Source organism: Micromys minutus, assembly GCF_963924665.1.
Source record: "Micromys minutus genome assembly, chromosome: 25".
NCBI lineage: Eukaryota > Metazoa > Chordata > Mammalia > Rodentia > Muridae > Micromys > Micromys minutus.
This window is the reverse complement of record NC_137960.1, coordinates 7,089,789-7,113,367: the sequence shown is the minus strand read 5'-3', so window position 1 is coordinate 7,113,367 and position 23,579 is coordinate 7,089,789. Positions and strand designations below refer to the sequence as shown.

The window sequence follows — 23,579 nt, the reverse complement described above, 5'->3', positions numbered from 1 at the left end:
CTGAGTGCCAGGGGCCAGGCCCCATCACACTTTTGTATGGATTTATTTAGATGACATTTAGACATATAGCTTCAAAGAGCAGATCAGTAGTTGCCTGAGACAGGGTGGGAAGGGACTGTGGGCTGAGGGACTTTACTTAATTTCTCCTAATATTGGTTGGTAGTTTTCAGTTTCTTTTCTTAATTAAGAAAATATTTTATTTATGTGTGTGCACACGTGTGCACACGTGCACACATGTGTCTTTCGTGTACCTGTAAATACATGCATGCGATGCCTATATGTGGAGATCAGAGGGCAACTTGGTAGACTTGCTTCTCCCTTCTCCATCTCTGAGTAGGTTCTAGGAATAAAATTCAGGTTACCAGGCTTGTAATGACAAGCGTCTTACCCACAGAGCTATCTTGCTGGCCCCTTCATTTACGTCTTTGATGCTATTATAAATTATATATATGTATATATAATAAATCATATGCATATATAACTTAAGTCATAAATAAACTAAACTAAATAATAAATCAAAATAAATCATGCATAAGTTAATTAAAAGGAAATGGTAAACTCATGAATATACATAAATTAATTTAATTAATATATATACATATATGTGTGTGTGATATAGGCTTTCATCATATAGCTAGGTTGGCTTTGAACTCATTAGGTAGTTAAGTGTGGCCTTGAACTCCCGGTCCTTCTGTCTCTACCTTCCAAATCTGTGCATTCTAGTCGAGTAACACCATGCCTAGTTTTAAGTATTATTTAATAGACATCTATGTTTAATCTTTACTTTATGTGTATGGGTATTTTGCCTGCGTGTGTGCATGTGTACCGCGTGCATGTTTTGTGCTCATGGAGGCCAGAAGAGGACATCAGATTCCCTGAAACTGGAGTAACAATAGTTGTAGGCTACCATGATAATGTGAACTGCCGTGTGGATTTTGGGAACAGAACCCGGCTCCTCTGCAAGAACAGTTATAACTCTTAACCATGGAGCTTTCTCTCCAACCCCACGCCTCCGGAAGTGACGTTACCCCACGTCCCCGGAAGTGATGCCACCCCACGTCCACGTCCCCGGAAGTGACACTTTAAAACAATAGCTGTTTCTAGTTGTTGGCAGTGGTAGAGGAATACATTTGATTTTTGTACAAGGACCCCACATTCAAAGATCTTGCTAAGTTTACTTACTATTCTTGGAGCTGCAGAAGTTCTTCTGCAATTTTGCACGGACTTAAAATGATCTGTTCTCATAGGAACAGCAGATTTCCTCTTCCTTTCACGGTGTGGGTATAACATTAGGGCTATATGGGATTTTATCATACCATGGTTTGCCATATTATTTGAGTGCACAGGCAAGATGGGTTTCTTGATGCTATGTCAACCTGGTTTCCTAAGATTAAATCTCTTTCTCTCCACACACACATACAAACACACACGGGAGGGTACCAGGAGAAGCTGTTGGGGATCCCCTGGAGCAGGAGACGTTGCGAGCCTTCTAATATGGGTCTTGAGAACTCATGTTCTGCAGGAGTAGCAAATGCCCTTTGAAAGTGGCTTTCCACATTTCCCAGCATGCAGTGCAGCACTGTGGCTGTGAGCTCACAGCTAACTTTGGATTTGCCCATTCTAGAGATCTACAATCGACACGGTTTTGAGTCATGTTCCTCCACTTCCTCTCACACCACCCTAACCCCACCACAACCATTATGTTCTTTGCCACATTTTTTTTTTCTTTTGCATATTCCACACCTAAGGTTTAGCCGGCAGTCTCTTTCTCTGCCTGGCCTGTTTCCTTTGCTAACCAACACCCATTCTCCCTTTCCTCTCAGGGATCCAAGAGGAATTTCCCAGTCAACGTATTTATCTTGAATTTGAACGTTAGAAGTAGACAAAGTTTGCTACCATCAAGGCAGAACTCATCTCTTGCTCCAAAGGGAATTAAGAGCCCGGTTTCATTGTGATTCAGCTGAGAGTCACATGGCTTCAAGTTACCCCGATGACAAGGCTTCACTGTGGAAAGGTTACATGAACTTTTGATAGTCACAGGACAAAAGGCAGTCTAAAACGAAGGCATTTTCAAACACATTGCCAAGGACATCAGATAGATGGGTTACAGGAAAGCTGGGATAACTTTTCTGTAAGTCTCAGATGCCATCTGATGCCATGCTTAGCTTTAGGGTTGGTAGAGCTACTGATCCGTTGAATAATGCATCTCAATGGGCTTTTTGTTAGATGAAGGGATGTTAGGACAGATAAAGTGGTGGGTGACAGACGACCATGAAGGGTTAAAGATAGCCCAAGATGACTTGGATATTGATCTGCAACATTCCAGCATGTGCTTACTTCATAAGCTGTAGTTAGTCTATAAAAAAAAATCTTCAACACAGGAGAGGTTTTGTGAGGTGTGTGTGTGTGTGTGTGTGTGTGTGTCTACATTATCTTTAGGAGAAAAAAGTAAATATGAGGTCTGATAAATAGCTCCATTCAAATGTGGTTTTTCTCTCCCAAATAATTATTTTGAGCAGGTACATTTATATCCACAACATATTAAGTTTGGTATGCTTTGACTCATTTCTCTGTTCTCCCGGAATTTGAAGCCAGGGCAGCAGAATGGTGAGTTAGCGGCTAGCCTGGGCTACACAATGTGATGTTGACTAGCATAAAACGGAAGGAAGAGGGACGAGAAAGCTCATTCATATCAGCCTGGAAATCTTCTAGCTGAGTTATTCCCTTCCTCATACCTTAAAAAAGTCGTCTTTCCTGTCAATCACAGACAGAAACATCCCGATGGTTCATCTACAAAACTCACAGGAGAGAACAGACTTACATGCAAATGATGCTGATGCTGAGAGGGCCCGAGACACATCTGATGATGCTGATGCTGAGGGGGCCCGAGACACATCTGATGATGCTGATGCTGAGGGGGCCCGAGACACATCTGATGATGCTGATGCTGAGAGGGCCCGAGACACATCTGACTTGCATTCCACTTGCATCCTGTTTGGCTCTCAGTTAGGGGTGTGTTTATTCAGTACCGTTTGAACACTTATGTTCACAATCAGCTCTTCCTGGTCCCGGTTACTTTGGGGGGGGGGAATGACAGAACATTCTAGATAATCATCTAAGATGCTCTAGTCCACAGGAAGAAAAGAGAGCTTCAAGAGCTAAGTATCCCACCATTGTCTCAAGAATGTTCGTCTTGGGATTGGGAGTAGAATGAGAGATAAGAAGGGACTAGCGAGCATGGGGGATTTTTGAGCAAATCCAGACATTAAAGGGTGGGCTAGGTGGAGGCAGGCAGAAAAATAGAGTGACTTTGGTGGGAGGGGGGACTGGACAGCCCCTCCCCACCTCAGGTCTCACTACTCCTGGACTGGTCTAGAACCTATTCTGCAGCCCATTGGCCTCAAACCCATGATCCTCCTGCCTCAGCATCTGGAGAAAGCACACTGCTGCCAAATACCTCTTCAGCCATTGCAATCAGCGCAGAGTGTGGCCATTGGGGCTCATGCCTGCTGTAGCCTGCTCAGACCCTGTGTGTCCATCCAGCCCTCACCCAGAACCTGACACATCTGTTCTGCTGAGCTCGCTCTGTCCTCTGTCTATCAGACAGGAAGCAAACTGGAATGCTTCCCAATACTGCCGGTTCTCTGAGCTACACATCAGACGTCCTTGCCTCCTCTGGCTCCAGGCATGGGCTAGGAAGCACCCTCTCTCCTGGTTTTGAAGTCGTGGTCGCCTACTATGAATAACCTAACCCTTATTTCACAGGACTAATGCTGTCCTGTCTCTACACCAGCATCTTCATATCTTCAGCACTTTGTATGGCCCAAGGCCACATAGTCAAACACAGATGTGCAGAGCACGTAGAGACCCCACGCCATAGACTGCCGAGTCTCTGCTCAGTACGTGCCATCTTCCAGTCTCCATCTTTTGTCCTCAGGGCAGCTGTCACCTCAACCAAGGCTTAGTCACCTGGGTGGATGGCACTGCCTAACAAAAAGAGCTGACCTGCCCTTTTGTGGGGCCGTCTGCTTGGCACTGGGTATGGCCTTGTTGTTCACATTTGAACAAAAGGAGTGTCCTTGGGCCTTGCATTCTTCCGAGACGCTCCTATAAATTCTGGCTTTGCTCGTTTCCAAGCTGCTCTCTCTATCTCTGTGCCCATACCACCGGGGCTACCTGATAGTCACATTCAGATTGAGTTACAGAGGCGCCACGGTGATGCCGCTGGCCTCAGTGACGGAGTCGGCACGGCTGAGTGACTTGGTAGGAATATTTCCCTTCTGGACTCCTCTTTGCCAGCTGTTTACCCTCCCGTTCATTACTATAATGAAAAGGGAAATTATTACTGCTTCGAAGGATGGCGGCTCCAGAAATGGTAAGTAAGGGACCCACGGGAGGGGTTGCTTCCAGGATGCACTCTAAGGAACTTCCCAGCTTCCCCATGTGGGACCTGCCAACCATAGCCTGCTTGGGAGGGGCTACTCCCCCAAAGAATATTTGAGTTTAATAATATTGTAAAAAACAAAAAAAAAAAACAACCCCCCCCAAAAAACCCCAAGATTAATTTTTAATGGTGAGTAGCTCCGTTTGGAATGTGAATAAACAACAGGTATCCAGGCAGGAGGCATACAGAGGTTCATTACTGGCCCTCACCAGCCTTTGTGGGGAGGGCTCTGTGGACCTCAGCCTGGGGGAGGGCAGGGAGGGAAAGCAGGTTTCTAGAGCACCTTGGTTTCATACTTGGGAGGATGACCTGGGGCTCACCTGGGAGCACCCTCCATCTCAGAGCTCTCCCGGCCCTCTCCAGAAGGCCTCTATTGTATGAAATGGAACCCTGCATGGGTTTGGCCCAAAGTGGAGGGTTTGGCCCTAGCTGGAGGCTCCCAGCCACTCCTCACTTGGCTGGGTGGCCTGGGTCACCGGAGCTTGGACACTTTCATTTTCAATTAGGTCATGCTTGGTGAGCCAGGGAAGGGTTGTGTTTGTGGGCCGCTACTAGCAGCGTGACGGCACCCATTTCGGGGTGCTGCCTACGTTTTGGGACACACAGATTATCAGAAGATTCTATGTCTATGACAGGTAAATCCTATGGCTAGGAAGGAAAACCAAAATGTTGGACAGAGGACAACCATCTCATTCTGATGGTTTTCTAAGGAACAACACACAGTGACTTCTGTGTGACAAAGGGGCTTATCTCTAAAGGTGCCACTTGGTTGGCTACCCAGAGGATGCCGTCACTGTTACTTAGAAGGAATTAATATTCTGATTTCTGTCAGCTCTAGAAGCCACTCTGCTAGTTACCGCATAGAGAAAGTTGTGCTCTCAGTAGACAGATATTTGCAACAAACCCACAGGGGCGTGGGCTTCGTGTCTGACAGAAAGGATTTAAAATGGGACAGAGGCACCCCTGGTGCCCACACCTTCCACAGGGACCAACCCTGCTCACCCCTGGCTCAGCAGGTGGAGGTGGAGCCGGAACCCATCATCAGAGGCCCTGAGATAGTCACCATGGGGGAAAACGACCCTCCGGCAGCCGAAGCCCCCTTCTCCTTCCGGTCACTCTTCGGCTTGGATGATTTGAAAATAAGTCCTGTGGTACCAGGTAGGTGGGCCTTTGGGATTCGGGCCTTTTACAGAAAGGGTGAATATGGTCAAGTGTTTGGGACTTGGGGGAAGCCCCTCGTACAGCCTCTCACTCGCCTACACTGTCTTTGTCTCTCCCGCCTCCCTCTGTCTTTCTCCCTCTCCCACTTCCTTTTCTACAATACTGGGGATCGAACTGGGTCTTGCACATACTAGATAGGTGCCCCTAGGACTTTGCTAAGACTCCCACCCTTCCTGGGTATCCTTCCATCACTGTCTGGACACCTCTCTTTTCCGGTCTCAGAACCACAGAGGTGGAGGAGGGTGCGAAGGAGGAGCCCCTTTGGCTCAGGCACTTGCTAAGTCTCTTCAGGCAGTGTGGATGTGTGCGCTTGTGTTTGTGTTTAAGCTCTCTTCTGGGCTCTGGGGTTGGGGAGTCTTCAGAGACCCAAACTCCACAGTACCTCTAGTTCACTCGGAAGGAGGTCAAATCCTGGCCAGGAAAACTCTGAGCCCTTCAGGAAGTCCTTAGAAACAATGGCTGCAGCCCTTGTAGAAAACACAGGCAAGCTACATGTCACCAAAGGTTATGTACCCTGTTAGAGTGAATGGTCCAGCAGCCCCAAGAAGAAAAGCTGGTTCTATGAATCACATACCTATGCAGCCAGCATTCCCCGTCTGATGTCCATTGCTGTTCGGTCTTTGTGCTGAGAGCTGTCTGTAGCTCGCTGGTCCGGAGACCAGGACCCAGGAGCAATGGGAATAAGGACCGCTGGGGGCTGGGTGAGAGCAGGAACTTGGAGAGTTCGGGCTGGATCCCACGTGTGCTGCTGGAATGGGAAGACTTTACTGACACCCTTTGGTTGTCTGTTCAGACTGCTTCCTGTTTGCCACGTTCACGAATGTCATCTTCCACAGGGTGTGTGGAGACAGGAATCTGTGTGCACCTGTGACAACCTTTAGGATACATTTCTGGAAGTGACATCACTGGGTCAAAAATTGTATCTGCTTTTAAGCTGTGTAGATACATCTCACAAAATGGGAAGCAAACATGACCTGCTCCCAACCCAGTGCTGCTTAAGAAGCAGGCCAGCCCTTCCACCTGAGCACCAGTGGGTGTGGTAATAGCAAAGTCATGGTGATGTTAGGATGAATTTAGGTCCATTTGTTTGTTTGTTCCTTTGTTCATTTCCAGGGAGGGGGGGGAGGTTTTCTTGCTTGTCAGTCCTTTATGGGGCCTCTCTAGAAAGATACATTTTATACAACATCCCAAGTGTCCTAGCTCAGCTTCTATTGCTGTGGTCAACACCATGGCCAGAAGCAACCTGGAGAAGAAAGGGTGATATCAGCTTCATAGCTTACAGTCTCTCATCCGGGGAAGTCAGGGCAGGAATTCAGGGCAGGAAGCTGGAGGCAGGAACTAAAGCAGAGGCCATGGAGGAGTGTGGCTTCCTGGCATGTTCAGCCCACGTTCTTATACCATTCAGAACCAGAGTGACACCACCCACAATGAGATGGACTCTCCCATGCCCATCAGAGACAGAACTTTGTCACTCTCTGAACAGCAGGTGACCTCATCACTCTTGTTACTGCCAGTCCCAGCGGGTACTGTACCTAGTAGGTGATTTCCACTAGAGTTGAAGAATCCAGAGTCTGGGAAGCCCAGTCCTTGAGAGTGGCCAGTAGCTCTGATTTGGATGCAGACATGACATTTACAAAACTGAGCATTCTGCTACTGGACCCCTATTGGGGGACAAGCAGCCTATATGGTGGCCTCTGCCCACATGTGGCAAATGGCCTGGAACAAAGGCTGAAGGTGGCTCTGTAGGGAAGAGCCACCTTGGGATGAGAGCACCCAGTGCTCCTGCTTCATGTACATGGTATGACATTTCCATGTTCTAGTCCCCTGGGGACGTCCTTCACCTGTTCTCCCGGGGCTGCCGGGACAACATGCCATCAGCTTCTTGTCTTCCTTTTTGGGAGGCAGAAGTCTGAGAGCCCTGATGTCAGTAAGGTCCCATTACCATGGACACACACGGGATGCTCCGTGCCTGTGCAGTTACGGCCTTTGGCCAATAGTCTTTGGGGTCCCTCGAACTGGGGACATATCACTCTTTTCTTCTATGCATGTCTGTGTTAAAACTCCCCCTTTCCCAAGGGCATCGGTCATACAGGATTAGCGGCTGCCCTATGGACCTCTTCCTAACTTCTCTGTGGCCTCTGAGTAAGCCCCCATTTTTGGCTGTGGAGGGTTAGGGTGTCAAGGGCTCCCAGTGAGGATACTTTTCATCTCACAGCAATGTCCCCTAAACTGGGTGAGAGAGACTGACCTAGACAATGTGGTCATTCTCCTGATGAAGGCGGCTGTCTTTGGGCCAGTGCTCTCTCTGCACAGAGCCGACACAGCACATACAGCTAACCTTTAAGTTTCACGCCACTCAGAACCGATGCTCCTCGCCTCCCCTACACCCTCTTCCCTTTCGCCCTCAGATGGAGATGCAGTGGCCGCGCAGATCTTGTCCCTTCTGCCCTTGAAGTTTTTTCCGATCATCGTCATCGGGATCATTGCCTTGATACTGGCGCTAGCCATCGGCCTGGGCAGTGAGTACCGTCTATTATTTAGTAGGCACTCGATTACCTGTCCTGGCATTTAAACTTGCATGAGACCCCCTGCCCCCACCCCCTCGTCCATACTTGTTGCTGCCTGGTCTTAATTACTGGTGGCTGGTGTCCTCTTGGTTTGATGGCTATGGGTTTTATCATCCCGCCTGAATGTCAGACCAGTGTGGGGACAGGCAGGGGCGCTGGCTCTGTTCCAGGTTCTGCCACCAGGGTACCTGGCTGGTTAGAATTACTCAGAGGTAGGAGGTGAAACAGGACTCTGGCACGGGAAGGGGGAGGCTGGGGTGGAGCAGACAAAGCCTCTCATTCAAGTCATACCACGGGCATCGGCTATTTTTATAGGGAGGTATGTAGGGCTTTTAAGAAAGTGGGTCATGAGGAGGTAGGGGCTTTCCTAGAGCCCGTAGTTTCTCATTTTCTCCTTCCAGTACCTGCAGCATGGGGCAGCGTGTCTTGCCTCCCCCTCATGTGTGTTCCACAGTTCATTGGCCCCAGGCCCACAGTGAAAGGAAGCAGGGTGGTTGAGCGGTTGGTCTCAGCTGGGGCTCCTGCTGGGCCAGCTAAGTGCGCGTTGACCCCAGCCATGCAGGGTCTGAATGCCCCCCCGCCCCCCCGTCCTGTGATTCCCGGAGGTAGAGATAACAGTTGTGGCAGCCCGGCCTCTTGGGAGTTCAGGATAGATGCTAGGCTGAAGGAAACAGGCTGCCTTCGGGGATGTAGTTTCAATGCAGGTTTCATTATTGATGAGCAAGTACAAAGGCCACACAGCAGGTCCACAGCTGTCAGCGCTGTGCAGGGAAGGGGCCACTTGCTAGCCTTCTCCCCTCCCCCCCCTTTCGCCAGTCCACTTCGACTGCTCTGGGAAGTACAGGTGTCATTCATCCTTCAAGTGTATCGAACTGACAGCTCGATGTGACGGGGTCCCCAACTGCAAGGACGGGGAGGATGAGTACCGTTGCGGTAAGTCGCGCCCCACTCACGGAAGGAAGTCTCGGAGCATGAACACAAGCAGATGGACCCCAGGCATAGCCAGCGCCATGCCCTGTCCTCAGCTGGGATATGCCTAGCTGGGTTCTGGGAGAACTGTTATGCACATTTACCCGTTTACAGCTTGGAGTTGGGGGGATGGGTGGGTCCCAGGGTACAAGCAGCATCTTGTGGGGGAGGGGCTGTGGGTGGAAACAGGTCAGGTTAGAAGAGAGGGTTGTGGAGCCTATATTGATAATCATTACCTCTCTCCCCCAACCCCTCCCGGACCCCATGCCCGGCCAGTTCGGGTGAGCGGCCAAAGAGCAGCACTCCAAGTGTTCACAGCTGCTGCATGGAGAACCATGTGTTCAGATGACTGGAAAAGCCACTATGCCAAGATTGCCTGTGCCCAGCTGGGGTTTCCCAGGTGAGTGAGGGATGTCAGAGCAAAGAGCATGCTCCTGGACAGTGCAGTCGCTTTGACGAGCCCCACTCCATTCTTAGAGCAACCTCACGGTCCAGGGAGCCACCTCACAGGGAGCCACCTCACAGGGAGCCAGACAAGGCCCAACCAGCTAGGTGACTCCAGGTCACACAGAAGAGAATGTCATATCTGAAGGGAGTTCTCAGGGCTAGGCCAGGACCTTAGATGGGAAAGCTGTTTAGACATTTGGAGCTGGGGCTGGGGCTCGGATGGTAGAACTCGAATCTGGCATGGCCCAAAGCGGTGGGTTCTGTTTCAGCCCTATAACAAGCAGGCATGGTGACACATATGTAATTCCCTTACTGGGGAGTTCCAGCTTGAGCTGAAAAGTAAGTCAAAAAAAAAAAAAAAAAAAAAAAAAAAAAAAAGAAAAGAAGAAGAAAAAGAAAAAAGAAAGAAAGAAAGAAAGAAAGAAAGAAAGAAAGAAAGAAAGAAAAACAGTAACAGAAAGCAAACAGTTCATGCGCCCAGAGCTTCCAAGTGGAAAGGTAAACACTCCGGTTCAGTGCTTTGCAGCTTAAAGAGCAGACATTGGGAGACCTGTACCGGGTCATGCTGTATGTACATCTATGTCCGCACACACATCCTCAACAGTCCCAGAGGTATTCAAAATACCCTTAGCCCCAAAAGACCATCTAAGACCGAGTCTTCCCAACCTCAGTGTTGGGAGTCAGCTGCTGCTGGCTTTCTACGCTGCAGCAGCATGCTTTGCCCAACCGAGAGCCCCCTCTCCGGGGCCATCCATCGCTACTGAGTCCTGACTCCTGCCTTGCTTCCCCGAAGGCCATGGATATTGTAGGTGTACCACAGGCAGGTTCCCAAATTCCTACACTCACCTTAGGAACTGAGCAAGATCGACGGTCACAAACTCAGAAGTATGGATAGACTTTCCTAGTTTGTTTTGTAACCCAGGAAGCAGGGCCCTCAAAACTACATGGTTACACATACCTCTGCCTGGAATCTAAGCCAGTGGGATCCTAGATGTCTCACAGTTGAGGTCCCCCAGGCCTGCCTCCTCTGTACGCCAAGCCTGCCTGGATTCTGAAACCAGCTGCAACTGAAATTCAGTGACAGCTGCAAAGGTTACTAACAGACACTGTTGAGAATTATGTAGCTTTACTCCTTAAAGAAAAGGAGGAGACTCAAAAACACAAAACCCATACATGCCTGCAAGCACACACACACACACATACATGCAAGCACACACACATGCACATGCACATACATGCATGCACACATGCATGTATGTATGCAATACATATGTATACAGGTACATAAGCATGCATGCACGAACAAGCCACTTGGCTCAAATCTTGGTGTAGATTCAGGCCAGTCTTGTGAGGCTTGCTGCATTTCCTCCCTTAGAGTGGATAATAAGCATCTACCTTAAAAGGCTGTGGGAGCTCTGTGGTCTTTAGGGTGTAGGCTTGACCATGACTGTGGTCTCGGTCGCTGCAGCTCTGAGGTGACCTGTGGGCTCCGTTCCCTCTGCCCCAGCTCACTGCTCTGCCCATCTCCCCAAGACCCAGCATCGGAGCAAAAGCAGGCTCCTTCACACCAAGGCAGCTGACTGCAGCCTTCCCCGGGAGGAAATGCCTGGCTAAGATCCTGAGGCCATTGCCTTCAAACCTGTGCTTGGCTGAACACTGCCCCACACTTACAGGAGTCCCGGTGGCGTTAACAGCATTTGGGTGCCATCCTGGGTTAGTGAGAAGGTGACCACTCTGCTCCCCACCTTCTTTGGAGATTCCTTAAACTTCATCCCCCCTTCTCTATTGCTGGGTTTGTGCTCAGCCATCCCACCCCATTCTAATTCTTTAGATCTCTCTTCTGCACCATGACTGTTCCTGGCATTGAACTCATTTGCTTGGTCCCAGAATCCATAAGCCGCTGTCCTATGACAGTGCTAGACAAAGTGGGACAGGCTCTCAACCGTCCCCTTACCCCATACCCTCAGGAGCTGGACATCTAGCTGCTTCCCCTGAGGCAGACAAATCAAGAGCATCAGAGGGCGGTGGGTGGAGACCACCTAACCGTGGCAGGAAGTGGTCTTCCTTTGTGGCTGGAACTGGGTGGGTGGGCAGGCCAGGCTGTGGACTATGGGTTGGCAAGTGGGTCCCCAGGCTACAACTAAGCTGGAAGGCCCGGCTAAGGTGTGTGCATTTACCAGGAAAAATGAAGCCTCTGGTGACTTGGGGAGGACCAAATGAGGTCCCCAAAGCTTGTAACCTGGCGAGTGGAGGTGGGTGGCTGGTATCTGTCACCGTGACTGTTGGGTCTGGGTTTCCAATGTGCCTGCAGCTATGTGAGCTCAGACCACCTCAGAGTGGATGCCCTTGAGGAGCAGTTACAGGGCGACTTTGTGTCCATCAATCATCTCTTGCCGGATGACAAGGTGACCGCGTTACACCACTCTGTGTACATGAGGTAAGCGGTTGGACAGACGGTACTGCTGTCTACACTGGGGCCAGGCCACAGGCTGGGTTTGTGAAGCTGAGGTGCACTCCACAAACAAGGGTGGAGCTCCCTGCTGTGGTTAGAGTGGTGGGGTGCAGGGGTGAATCCCAACCCTGGAGAGTCTGGTTCAGTGGAGGCAGGAAAGGAAGTGCCACAAAGGAGCTCAGTGACATGTCATTGCTGTGCCTGCCTCACAGCAGGGCCTGATATGTGTGAGTGTGCATATGTGTGTGTGCACATACGTGTGTGTGTGCACATGCATGTGTATGTGCATGCATGTACATGTGTGCGCACATACACATGTTGGGAGTGTGTATGTGCATGTGTGTGCATGCATGTGTGTATGTTTAGATGTGTGTGTGTGTGTCTGAGTATGGTGGGAGTGTGTGTAAGTGGGTGTGTGTATGTGTGGTGGGAGTGTGTGGGTGTATGTGTGTGGGTGTGTAATGTGTATGTGTGGTGGTGTGTATGTGTGTGTCTGAGTGTGTATGTATATATATACACATGTATGTGTAATGTGGTGTTGTGTATGTGCATGTATGTATATGTGTGTATGTGTGAGTAATATATGTGTGCATGTATGTGCATGTATCTGTATGTGTATATACATGAGTGGGGGTATATATGTATGCATGTATGTTTGTATGTGTATATGTATATACATGTGCGTATGTATAAGCATGTATTTGTGTCTATATATGTATGCGTGTCTATATATGTATGCATGTGTGTGAATATATGTATGTATGCATGTTTGTATGTGTATATTTGTATGTGTGTGTGTATATGCATGTATGTACATATGTGTGGGAGTGTGTATGTGTGTGTACGTGTGTGAGTGTGTGTGACATAAGCAAAGAAGCAGGGAAGGGGAGAAGTTAAGACAGCATCCTTTGCAAAGTGCTTTCCCATTTACCAGTTGCTCCCCAAACCCTAAAACTCTGGGGAAAAAACCCCTCAGGTTTCCTTAGCAACAATCAGTTCCCCGGCTCTGAGCGAGCTCCCATTGGGGCTCAGGCTAATGCAGGGAGCAAACACCACAGGTGCTCTGAAGCCGGGCTTTCCTCGACACCCAGGCCCCAGGTTGTGTGTAACCTCTGCTCTGAAAACAGCAGCTTGTTGGCCTGTCCATGAATTGTTTCTTTCTGCTGCAGGGAAGGCTGCGCCTCAGGCCATGTGGTCACCTTGAAATGCTCAGGTAAATGTCTGGATAAGAAGGAGCCCTACGGAAGACTGCACTGTGGAGTCATAGCCCCTCTGGGGATGGCTCGAGACCCCTTCTCCTAGATGCTAGTGTGGGACTAGGCCCCAGGAGGTCGTTGTCAGCAGAGACACTGTTGATGGGCAGCTCCCTGCACTGAGAGCTCTTCCCACTGCCTCCCATAAGCCCCACCCACCCGAGGCTCCTGTCCCTCTTACCCTCATCACCCCAGCTCCAGCTTTGGCAGCACTGTGAGCACTGGGTAGGGAACAGGTATTTTGCTGGGCTGGAGGTTTGGAGTGCTGATAACATTTCCTCTAGAAAAAGGTCACAGAGTTTACCCATAAACCCTTGTTCTTCTGTAGCCTGTGGAATGAGAACCGGCTACAGTCCCCGAATTGTGGGTGGAAACATGTCTTCGCTCACTCAGTGGCCCTGGCAGGTCAGCCTCCAGTTCCAGGGGTACCACCTTTGCGGGGGCTCCGTCATCACCCCTCTGTGGATCGTCACTGCTGCGCACTGTGTTTACGAGTGAGTGCCTGGGCCTTCTGCTCCCCCCGGAGCCTTGTCTAGTCCTGGGTCAGATAGAGATGGGGTGATTTGGAGGTGAGGGCCAATCAGAAAGCTATGTTGCCAGTGTGCACACCTTCCCTACAGCGGACCCGTCTCTGTGTCGAAAAGAGAATGGCCTCTCTGGGCGGAACAGGAGAGTGGTCTATGTGGGGCACAGATGTGTGGGGCACTAGGCCATCGGGTCATCTCCCAGCTAGTGACATCTCTCACTGTTTCCCTGGGCCCTTTGGGACATCAGAGTTCAACAGGGCTGGGTCTCTCCTGAGATTCACCTCCCAGTCTGTGCGTTTCAGCCTGTACCACCCAAAGTCCTGGACTGTCCAGGTGGGTCTTGTGTCCCTGATGGACAGTCCTGTACCCTCCCATCTGGTGGAAAAAATCATCTACCACAGCAAGTACAAGCCAAAGCGGCTGGGCAACGACATCGCTCTCATGAAGCTGTCTGAGCCGCTCACCTTTGACGGTACGTTTAGGCCTCGGCACCCGGCATTTACTTTTAGCTTGTTTCAAGAGCTTGTCAGTTGAAGCATTGTTATAATGGCTGCTTGCTTGGAAATTGCTTGGAAATTTTCAAAAATCTGATTCAGCTGGGTGTCCACATAGGTGCATTGCATTTGCTCATTTAAATGTGCGCGTGCGCATGCGCGCACATGCGCAGTGCACATGAGCGCGCATAAGTATGTATGCACCTAGAGGCCAGAGGTCAATCTCAAATGTCATTCCTTAGGGACTATCCACCATGTTTTTTGGAAGGTGCAGGGTCTGTTATTTATCTCGAGTTGCCTAATAGGCTGACTGGCCAAGAATCCTCAGGGACCCTTCTGTTTCTACCTCCTCAGTACTTGGGTAACAGGCTCAATGCCAACTACAGCTTTTTACATGGGTGTTGCAGATCAAACTCAGGTGTTCATGCTTGTGCAGGTGTTCATCACTTTGCCAGCGGAGCCACGTTCCCAGCCCAAATTAGGTGTTTTCAATGAGCATGTTGGGAGACGGAGCCCTCGCTCAAGACTTCAGCCTGTTACCTTTGGTTTGTTGATCTTGGCTGTCCCCTCAAGTGCCAGTTTAATCTCACAGTCTGCTGTGGTCTCTCCATCTGGTGCCAGCTGCAGACAGGAAGAGCTTCTCTAGGCTAGGCCACCTGGTGCCTCTAGGTGGTGGAAGAGAGTCGCCTGTCCTCAGGGACCCAGAGCCACTAGCATTTATTTTGCTGTCTTGGGTTTTGCTGCTTGGAGCCTCTTCTCCTTATCTATGAGTTCCAAGCTCAGCCCTCTGGCTGTTAATAGACCCCCCCCACACACACACCACACACACACACACACACACACACACACACACACACACAATCAGCCCTCCTAAAGCTCTCAAAATTCACAAAGCACAAAGCACAAAGCAGGAGGAATGTCGGCTTAAGTAAAAGTTCCGACCATCCCAAGGATAAGCATTCTGGAGGGCAGGCAGGACTGGTTCCAAGGTAGACTCCCATTCTCCGAAGCAAACCTGTGTGATTTCAAGAACAACAGAGAGAAAAGCTGCTTGGGAGTGGGGGGCTGCTACTTGCTAGTTACTGTTGGTGATATTTGATTCTAGAAAAGGAGGTGTCTGCAGTATACTTGGCTAAAGAGTTAAAGAGTTGAACACGTCTCTACCCTTCTCCAGTTCCCCATGATCAGCATGCAGGATGGGGAAGGGGGGGGGTGCATCTCAAGTGCTGCTCACGTGGAAGCTCTGGGCATATGCAGCAGCTTGGCTTTGCTGGGGCATTAGCGGCACAGCCTGGATACACACTGGCTGTCACCACAAACACCAGAGACAGGTGTGATGTTCTGTGAAGACCAGTAAACACTTAAGGTCTGGCCCAGGAGTGACCAACTGTGTGGCCCAAGGGCCACGGGTGACTTGATGGACATTTGAGCAAATAAAATCTAGTCATAAATTCATCGGCCCCCTCTGTGTATGTCTCCTGTCATTCTAGCAACTGTGGTAAGGTCCAAGACTGAACTGTCTACTGTCCAACTGTCCAGCCTTTTACAGCCATGTTTTGCTGCTGGGTTCTGAATTCACGCCACAGTCAAGGGCTATATTTGGGAGATGCGTGGGCATAGCTTTTGCTCAGAGCTAGCTCAATGACCAAGGCCGAACTGCTCCCTAGAGGGTAGGTTCAGAGACCTGAGCACAAAGTCAATTGATTTCTGGGACAGTGGCTTCACGGACGTCACCTCATTGTGCTCCTTCTAACAGAGACCATCCAGCCCATCTGTCTGCCCAACTCCGAGGAGAACTTTCCCGACGGGAAACTGTGCTGGACCTCAGGATGGGGAGCCACAGAGGATGGAGGTCAGTGGTCTAAAACCAGAGGCTGGGATGGTCCTTTGGGTTGCTTAGAGGTCCCAGATCAGGGTTAGGGCAGGCCGACTGTTCACAATAGCCATGGGTCACCATGATGTCACCCCTCTTTGGACAGTGTGCAGTTTTGAGGATTCAGGGAGAAATTACTATGGGGACAAGTGTGGGGACTTCTCCATGGGGAGGCCTCCCCCCATCCTTCCTTCCTGCTCTTGCTCATTCTACTGAAGCAAGTGTCTGAAGCATACCATGATGGGCCAGCAGGCAGGTGCAAGAGGAAGAACTCTGGCCTCACTGGCACAGTGCGTTATTTTCTCCTCCGAGCTTGCAATAGAAGGCATTAGCCAGGAACCTCCACTGCTTTGGTAATGGTAATACTGTCAGTGATGGTCACATCACACACCTTCCAGGGACATCCGTGTCCCTTGCATCAAGGAACAGTGCTGACACAGTGTCTCCAGCAATGGCTGTTTCTTTGTGCGCTTTCTGCTGTCACTAGAAACTGTAGCTAACTACTGTGGTCTCTGGATGGCTCAAAAACTCAAAAAGAGGACAGACTTGAGTCCTCTCCTATGTCTGAAGTCTGAGGTCAAGATGTCTGCAGGCCTCAGGTGGGGTCTGTCCCAGCATCTCTGCAGTGTCTGGTGGCTCTAGCTATTCTCCGTGTTCCTTGGCTGACTGATGTGTCACTCCAGCCCCGATGTCTAGGTAGTTGTTCGATTTTTTTTAATTTGCTTGTTAGTTTTCCCTTAATGTGAGTCCTGGGTATTGAACCTGCCACATTACAGGTTGATTCGTCCTCAGTCCCTTGACCCCTGACCCCATGATATCAGTTGTCAGATGTGGAGCCTGCCCTAAATGCAAGCTGACTCAGCCTCCAGATTGCACCTGATGCATACTTCAGCTTCTGCTCCAGACAAGGTCACCTGTCTTGGTTACAGGCAGGCAAATAAGAAGGGGGTTATAATTCAACCCTCGAGGGAAGCTCAGGGTTTCCATCTTCAAGGTCCCCTAGCTAATGGCACAGCCACAGGTCCAGGGCCCACACCTATATTTGGAGGGACACATTACTGGTGACCACATTCAGCCCTGTCCAGATGTGCATGGCCTTCAGGGCCTCAGTTTCCCTTTAGTAATGTGGACTGACTGGTATGGGTCAGCACACTGGGCAGGGGACACTCTGGGTGACACAGGCTTCGTGACAGTCTGCCGTCCCAGCTATGGTAGATGTGGTCTTTGCTGTGACTGCTTCCCGTCAGGTGGCATGTCCTATGTCCCCTGGTTCTCCTGTCTATCTCTAAGCTGGACTCCCTCTCACCACGCATTTCTCACATTACCTCGAGGCAGGTGACGCCTCCCCTGTCCTGAACCATGCGGCCGTCCCTTTGATTTCAAACAAGATCTGCAACCACAGGGATGTGTACGGCGGCATCATCTCTCCCTCCATGCTGTGCGCAGGATACCTGAAGGGCGGTGTGGACAGCTGCCAGGTAAAGACCTCCCAGGATCCCTTGGGGCCACGGCAACAGGCAAGGGTCCAACTTAGTGACCCAGCCCATGGGACTGCCCCCTGCCAGCTTCCCCGTGACGGAGCAAAAAGCAAATTTACATGGCATAAGGAAGCGATTTGCTTGAGATATCCCCTAGCTTTCTTGGTGGCCCAGCCTGTGTTTACCCAGGTTCCCAGTCTTTCATGGCGCAAATGGGGTGTGGCCTCTCATCCTCCCCAGCCTGATTCTGAGTAAGGAAAGCAGGCTGTGAGCCCACTAGTCTGAGCTTGCAAAAGCAACTGTGAATGAGGCTCAGCCATCACTGTGGGCACAGTGAGTTAGATTTTCCCCCCCTTCCAGCTACATAGGCCAACCTGACCTTCACAGTTTAGTGTTTGGGATCTGAAGGGAGACACAGCCAGAGGGAAACTTTCCCACACAGTTAAGGAGCCACTTCTTGAGAGCATCTGTGCCACCAGGACAGTGTAGCTGCTCCAGCCTCTTGAACTTTGCCTCCTTCTGCTCTGCAGGGAGACAGCGGGGGACCCCTGGTGTGCCAGGAGAGGAGACTGTGGAAGTTAGTGGGCGCCACAAGCTTTGGAATTGGCTGTGCTGAGGTGAACAAGCCCGGAGTCTACACACGCATCACCTCCTTCCTGGACTGGATTCATGAACAGTTGGAGGTGGGTGTGACTCTCCAGCTCATGTGTTCCCTGCACCCAGCATGACCACAGCTCCACCACAGGGAGCCAGGAGGAGATGGAAAAGATGTTGACTCTGCAGTGATTTGGAGGTTCTGGTTATCAGCCCCAGAACACAGCTAATCCCACGGGTGTGATCCAGGCATCCAGGGAAGGGACTGGAGCAATGGTTCTGCTTGACTCATCAGGGGAAAAGGTGACCAGTGAATTAGCTGGGATGTTGATCCCTTGCTGAGAGCCAGGTCTGCTTTACCTCAGGACAGGCCTACCGAGGCTCCTGGTCAGAGAGAGGAAGTCAGGGGAACCCTGAGCCACCGGAGAACTGAGAGTCACCGGGCATCAGGCAAAGAGATGGTTTGATAGACAGAGGTCTTGCAGTGAGAGTCAGGTGTCTACAACCCCTGTCTCTCCTGAGAGGGGAAGGGCAGTAGAGAAGTAAGGCCTGGTCACACAGCAGGCACTAGGCAAATATTTACTAGCTTTATCTCAGACGGGTTTTACATCATCTCCTAGTTCAGTTTCAAAGATATTTTCTTCTGACAGAACAGGAGTAAAATTTATGTAATATGGACAAACATTTAAAAGACAACAATCCCATGGCATTTGACACACTTACATGTGCAGCCGTGCCCTTTTATCAGTTCTAAAAATCCTCCTAACATCCCAAGGGAAAGCTGTGTCCCTTCCTGCCCCTTCAGTCTTCATCGATCCACTGTGGGGGTCCAAAACCTTTATCAGTTGTGTGTATGTGTTCATGCGTGTGTGTCTGTGTGTATGTGGTGAGTGTGTGCATGTGTGTGTATGTGTGTGTGTCTGTTTATGTGTATATTCGGGGGCAGTGTGTCTGTATGTGTGTGTCTGTGGCATATGTGTGTGTATATGTGTTTGTGTATGTGTATATGAGGGAGCAGTGTGTCTGTTTGTGTGTATGTGGTATGTGTACATGTGTGTGTGCATGTGTGTATGTATGGGTGTGTTATATGTGCATCTGTGCATATATGTGTGTCTATGTGCATTTGTGTGTCTATGTGTGTCTATGTGTGTGTGTGTGCGTGCGCACATATGAGCACCAGCCCTTCAAAGGTTAGAAAAAGATGTAAGATTTGGAACTGGGGTTACAGTATTGTAAACTATCTAGTGTGGGCTCTGGGAATCAAACCCAGGTCCTCTGCAATATAGAGTTTTAAGCACCAGGCCACCTCAAGGACCTTTTTAAAGGGTTCTTGTTGTTTGAAACAATTGACTAAATAAAAAAAGAGAAACCACCAAGAACTCCCTCAGGATTCCTTGGGGGTTAATTTCTGTTTCTTTTTTAAATGATAGTTATATTTTAGGCGTATGAGTGTTTGGTCTGTATGTTTGTGCTCCCTGTGTGTGCCTGATGCCTGGGGAGGTCAGAAGAGGGCGTCAGATCTCTTGAGACTGGAGTTACAGAGTTGTGAGCTGCGAAGTGGGTGCTGCAAACCAAACCCAGGTCCTCGACAAGAGCAGCCAGTGCTCTTAACCTCTGAGCTGTCTCTCCAACCTACAGAGGGGGTGCTTGCATGGGTCTGTGTGTCAAATGTAATGGGATTATTGCCTTCTAAGAAGATCATCAATGTTTCATAGATCACTATTACTAAATATAGTAAATCATACTGTTTTCTCATTATTGGTTTAACTCAAGGTTTTCTTTTTCCCTCTCCTTCATTTTTAGTACTGAGGACTGAATGCAAGGTCTTGTGTGAACTAGGTAGGGCTCCCCCACTGAGCTACACCCAAGCCCTCTGATTTTTTATCTAAACACTAAACATGGCTCCGGTGTTGGGGTAGGGTGGGGACGAGGTGGCCGCAAATGAGGCCGGGGCATGTTCAGATCTCTGCAACACTAGTCACAACCGTGACTTTCCACAGCCTTGCTTCCATCTTTGGTGCATGATGGAGCCCGTTGGGTTGCCCCAGTGCAGGCCTGGCTGCTAGGCAGAGGCTGGCAGGAAGCCACCAGCTGGAGCAGTCTGTTGGTACCGTTGTGCATTTAGTACGGCGGGCTCTTCTTCAGAACAGGATTTAGCTAACACCTGTCTTCCTCTTGCGTTCGAGCAGGTGATGCCCTCACACAGAGGCCACTGAAGGCACTGTGCAGGCAAACTAGAATGTAGATGGGGCCATGTGTACCTGGGAGGTGTGGCAAAGGAAAGAGGGACCTCAGAGAGCAAGTGTGCCCTCCTGTGGTATCTCTTGGGACACAGGTCCCACATGACTGTTCTGGAGCTCTAAACCACTATAAAGCCAAGAAACTGTTCCTTGGATGCCTCACGCTGTCCAAGAATATGGGCCAGTCAGGGGCTCAGGCTGGGCAGCCATGTCCTAGCCAGTGTGCTCTCCATATTGTGTTCCATGATGGGTCCTACAACACTCCTTATGATAGCTGGGATCTTGGATAAACGAGGGCTTCCAAGCTAGTAAAGTCATGTATGAATACAGCCATGCCCAGATCAGAACCTCAGCGTGGCTCCACCCTGAAGGATAAACAGACTGAAAAGTTGGGGCAGACAAATCCTTCCTTGGCCATTTGCTAAAACTGAAGAGCCCCAGGCCTTTTGTCCAGTTAGACTCAATTGGGGAATCTGGTGTAAGGACCAGGTGATCTTAATGTCTTGAACATCATTTTAGAAAGGCTGGTGTGTCAAGACTCTCCGGCAAGTAGAGGAAAAGACCAGGCTATTTTCAGAAGTGTCTTGTTGTCTGAGGTGGCTTCACTTTGGTGGCCAGCTGGGCTTTGGACAATTTCTCAGGGCCATCTTTATCATCCTCTGCCTCTGAGCACGTAGCACCAGCAAGAGAAGCCACCTACCAGACACACCTGCTTCTAAATTGCTTTCCAAGTGGCTCAAGGAAGCCCCAGAAGCCCGCTCCATTTTGTAGGAATGGAGCCAAGTTTGACTTGTCCCGTGGGAGGTCCTTCCAAGAGTCCACTCACTTTGTGACACTTTCCCATGTCAGGCCTCCAGGGGTCCCCACCCCATCATCCTCATTCTACCAACCAAGTCTCCCTAGCCAGTTAGGGCTTAAAACAAACAAAAAAAATTATTCTGTCTCAACTTAGTCCTCAGGAGCATGCAGCTGAGACCTAGCACCTTCATGTAGAAGTCTGTGGGACAATCCTGGGCAGAGACAAAAAGTGCAGAGGGCTTTCTGAGTGGGAGCCATCCAGAGCTGGCCGACTCTTCCCTCAGAAACGAAGCCTTCCCCAGTAACCATTAATAACACCTGGTAGAAAACCTGTCACCATGTACAAGGCATGCTTTGCAGGGGAAAAGCATTGATAACATGTTTTTACTTCTAGAGAGATCTGAAGACTTGAAGAAGAGGGAACAAGCCAACCCCTGAGCCCCTGAGGGTGGACACCGACCGAGCCTTCCCTGGACTCCTGTGTGGACATGTTGGATTCGAGTACCAGCTTTAACCGCTCTACCCATTGCACTGAAACAGAGCCATCTGATGGGAAGAGCGTCCTCCCAATCCTTACACCCGAAGTTGTTTGCTGCTGAAGCCCCTAGGCCCCAGGCTTTGGGGCTGAACTGACCTTGGACTCACGCACACAAGCGACACCCTTCCCTGTCACCCCCCCCCCCAGATTTTCTCCTCAGAGTCGCTGCCAACCCAGGCGAGTTCTCGTGCAAACCCACTGAACATCAGTTGGTGCAGGAACTGCTGGTGTGGATTGTTGAAGACGCAGTCACCTAGCCGTTCTAGCCCCAGGCTCCAGATCTCAACCCAACTGTCTACTTCTCAGAGTTGGTTTTGGGAGTGGGGAAACTTAGTCTGGGACGGATTCAGCCTGAGGCCTCGCTCCACTGTTTTCTCACAGGATTTGGTGCTTGACGAATTTCTTGCTTCTGAAAGGCGTCCCTTCACTTAGCCCGGCTTGTCCTCGGGCTTGAGTGGATGCATGGAGATGGGTCGTGGACACTGAAATCATAGGCTCACACATCAAAGCCCATCATTCTACACATGTTAGGAGCTTGCGTTTTCCTTGTTAGAACAGGTTTCCCAGCATATCAGAAGTATCCCACATTGCATTGTGGGACTCATAAGGGACACAGGCTGGGCAAAGACAAGACTGGACACTCAAAGCAAGTTGAATAGAGGGGTCCTAAGTTATGGGGTCTGCCCCACTCCTCCTCCATGCTCTCTGCTAATGGACCACAGCCGATGGTGTCTGGGCCCCTCTTCCATGGTTCCCAGTCCTATGGTCCCCATGTCACCCAATAACAGAGGATGGTTAAGGGAGACATAGGCATTAGTCATTCAAGCTTTTCACAGATGATGTTGTCAGAGTAGGAATCAGTTGCTTTGTGGCTGTGACAAAAAAATGGTGTGTGTGTGGTATGTGGGTAGTGTGGGTGCATTGTGCACATCATCAAGACAAACTGCCACAAAGTCATTGTTCTTTGAATTCAACCATATCCAGATTAGAGCCCCTATCCAGATTTCTGTGAATAGAATAAATGTCCCCAAACCCACAGTGGGTACCTGAAACTATGGGTAACTCTGAGCCCTAGATGGACGGTTCTTGTCCATTTGCAACCCTCCCTATGGATGTAATTTATCTATTAGTCACAGGAAGAGGGGACAATCACAGCTGAAAATAAAGCACAGCAGTTATAAAACCACATGGCCACACACACAAATCACAGGTCATCATCAAAAGCAGTGAGGGCTGGAACTCAAGCGGGGCAGGATCCTGGAGGCAGGAGCTGGCGCAGAGGACTCGGAGGGATGCGGCTTAATGGCTTCCTTTCATGGCTTGCTCAGCCTGCCTTCTTATAGAACCCAGGACCACCAGCCCAGGAGCAGCTCCACCCACAGTGGGCTGGGTCCTCTCCTGTCAATCACTAATTAAGAAAATGTTCTACAGCTGGATCTTACGAAGGCATTTCTTCAACGGAGGCTCTCTCCTCTCTGATGACTGTAGTTTGTGTCAAGTTGGCAAAAACCAGCCAGCCAGCGCAGTAAAAGAGCAGATGTCGCACGCTCAGAGAAGTCAAGCCATGTCATTGGCAGCTCCTCCCACTTCAGGCAGAGAGCAGTCAGGTGGGACCAACTGTGGCCTCCTACTTTGTCTCACCTCTCCTTGCAGCCGGAGGCAGTCAAGGGCCCCCCATACCCGG

General features: G+C 50.0%; 1 protein-coding gene across 1 annotated transcript; it reads left to right on the top strand.

Annotated features, from left to right (window-relative positions):
• Positions 1–5,493: 5,493 nt before the first annotated feature.
• On the top strand, positions 5,494–21,870 carry TMPRSS3 (transmembrane serine protease 3). The gene is made up of 12 exons (XM_080937888.1): positions 5,494–5,602; positions 8,074–8,184; positions 9,049–9,165; positions 9,478–9,601; positions 11,960–12,085; positions 13,270–13,313; positions 13,682–13,847; positions 14,183–14,352; positions 16,131–16,226; positions 17,583–17,725; positions 18,256–18,408; positions 21,752–21,870. The coding sequence occupies exons 1-12, from the start codon at positions 5,509–5,511 to the stop codon at positions 21,767–21,769; spliced, it is 1,362 nt and encodes a 453-aa protein (XP_080794014.1). The 5' UTR covers positions 5,494–5,508; the 3' UTR covers positions 21,770–21,870.
• Positions 21,871–23,579: the final 1,709 nt, after the last annotated feature.

Bases quoted from the DNA above. Each gene is read 5' to 3' on its own strand.
- TMPRSS3 (XM_080937888.1), top strand. From the start codon at position 5,509: ATGGGGGAAAACGACCCTCCGGCAGCCGAAGCCCCCTTCTCCTTCCGG. The intron at 8,185-9,048 runs GTGAGTACCGTC...CCCTTTCGCCAG, and splicing joins GCTAGCCATCGGCCTGGGCA to TCCACTTCGACTGCTCTGGG. The intron at 9,166-9,477 runs GTAAGTCGCGCC...ATGCCCGGCCAG, and splicing joins GGAGGATGAGTACCGTTGCG to TTCGGGTGAGCGGCCAAAGA.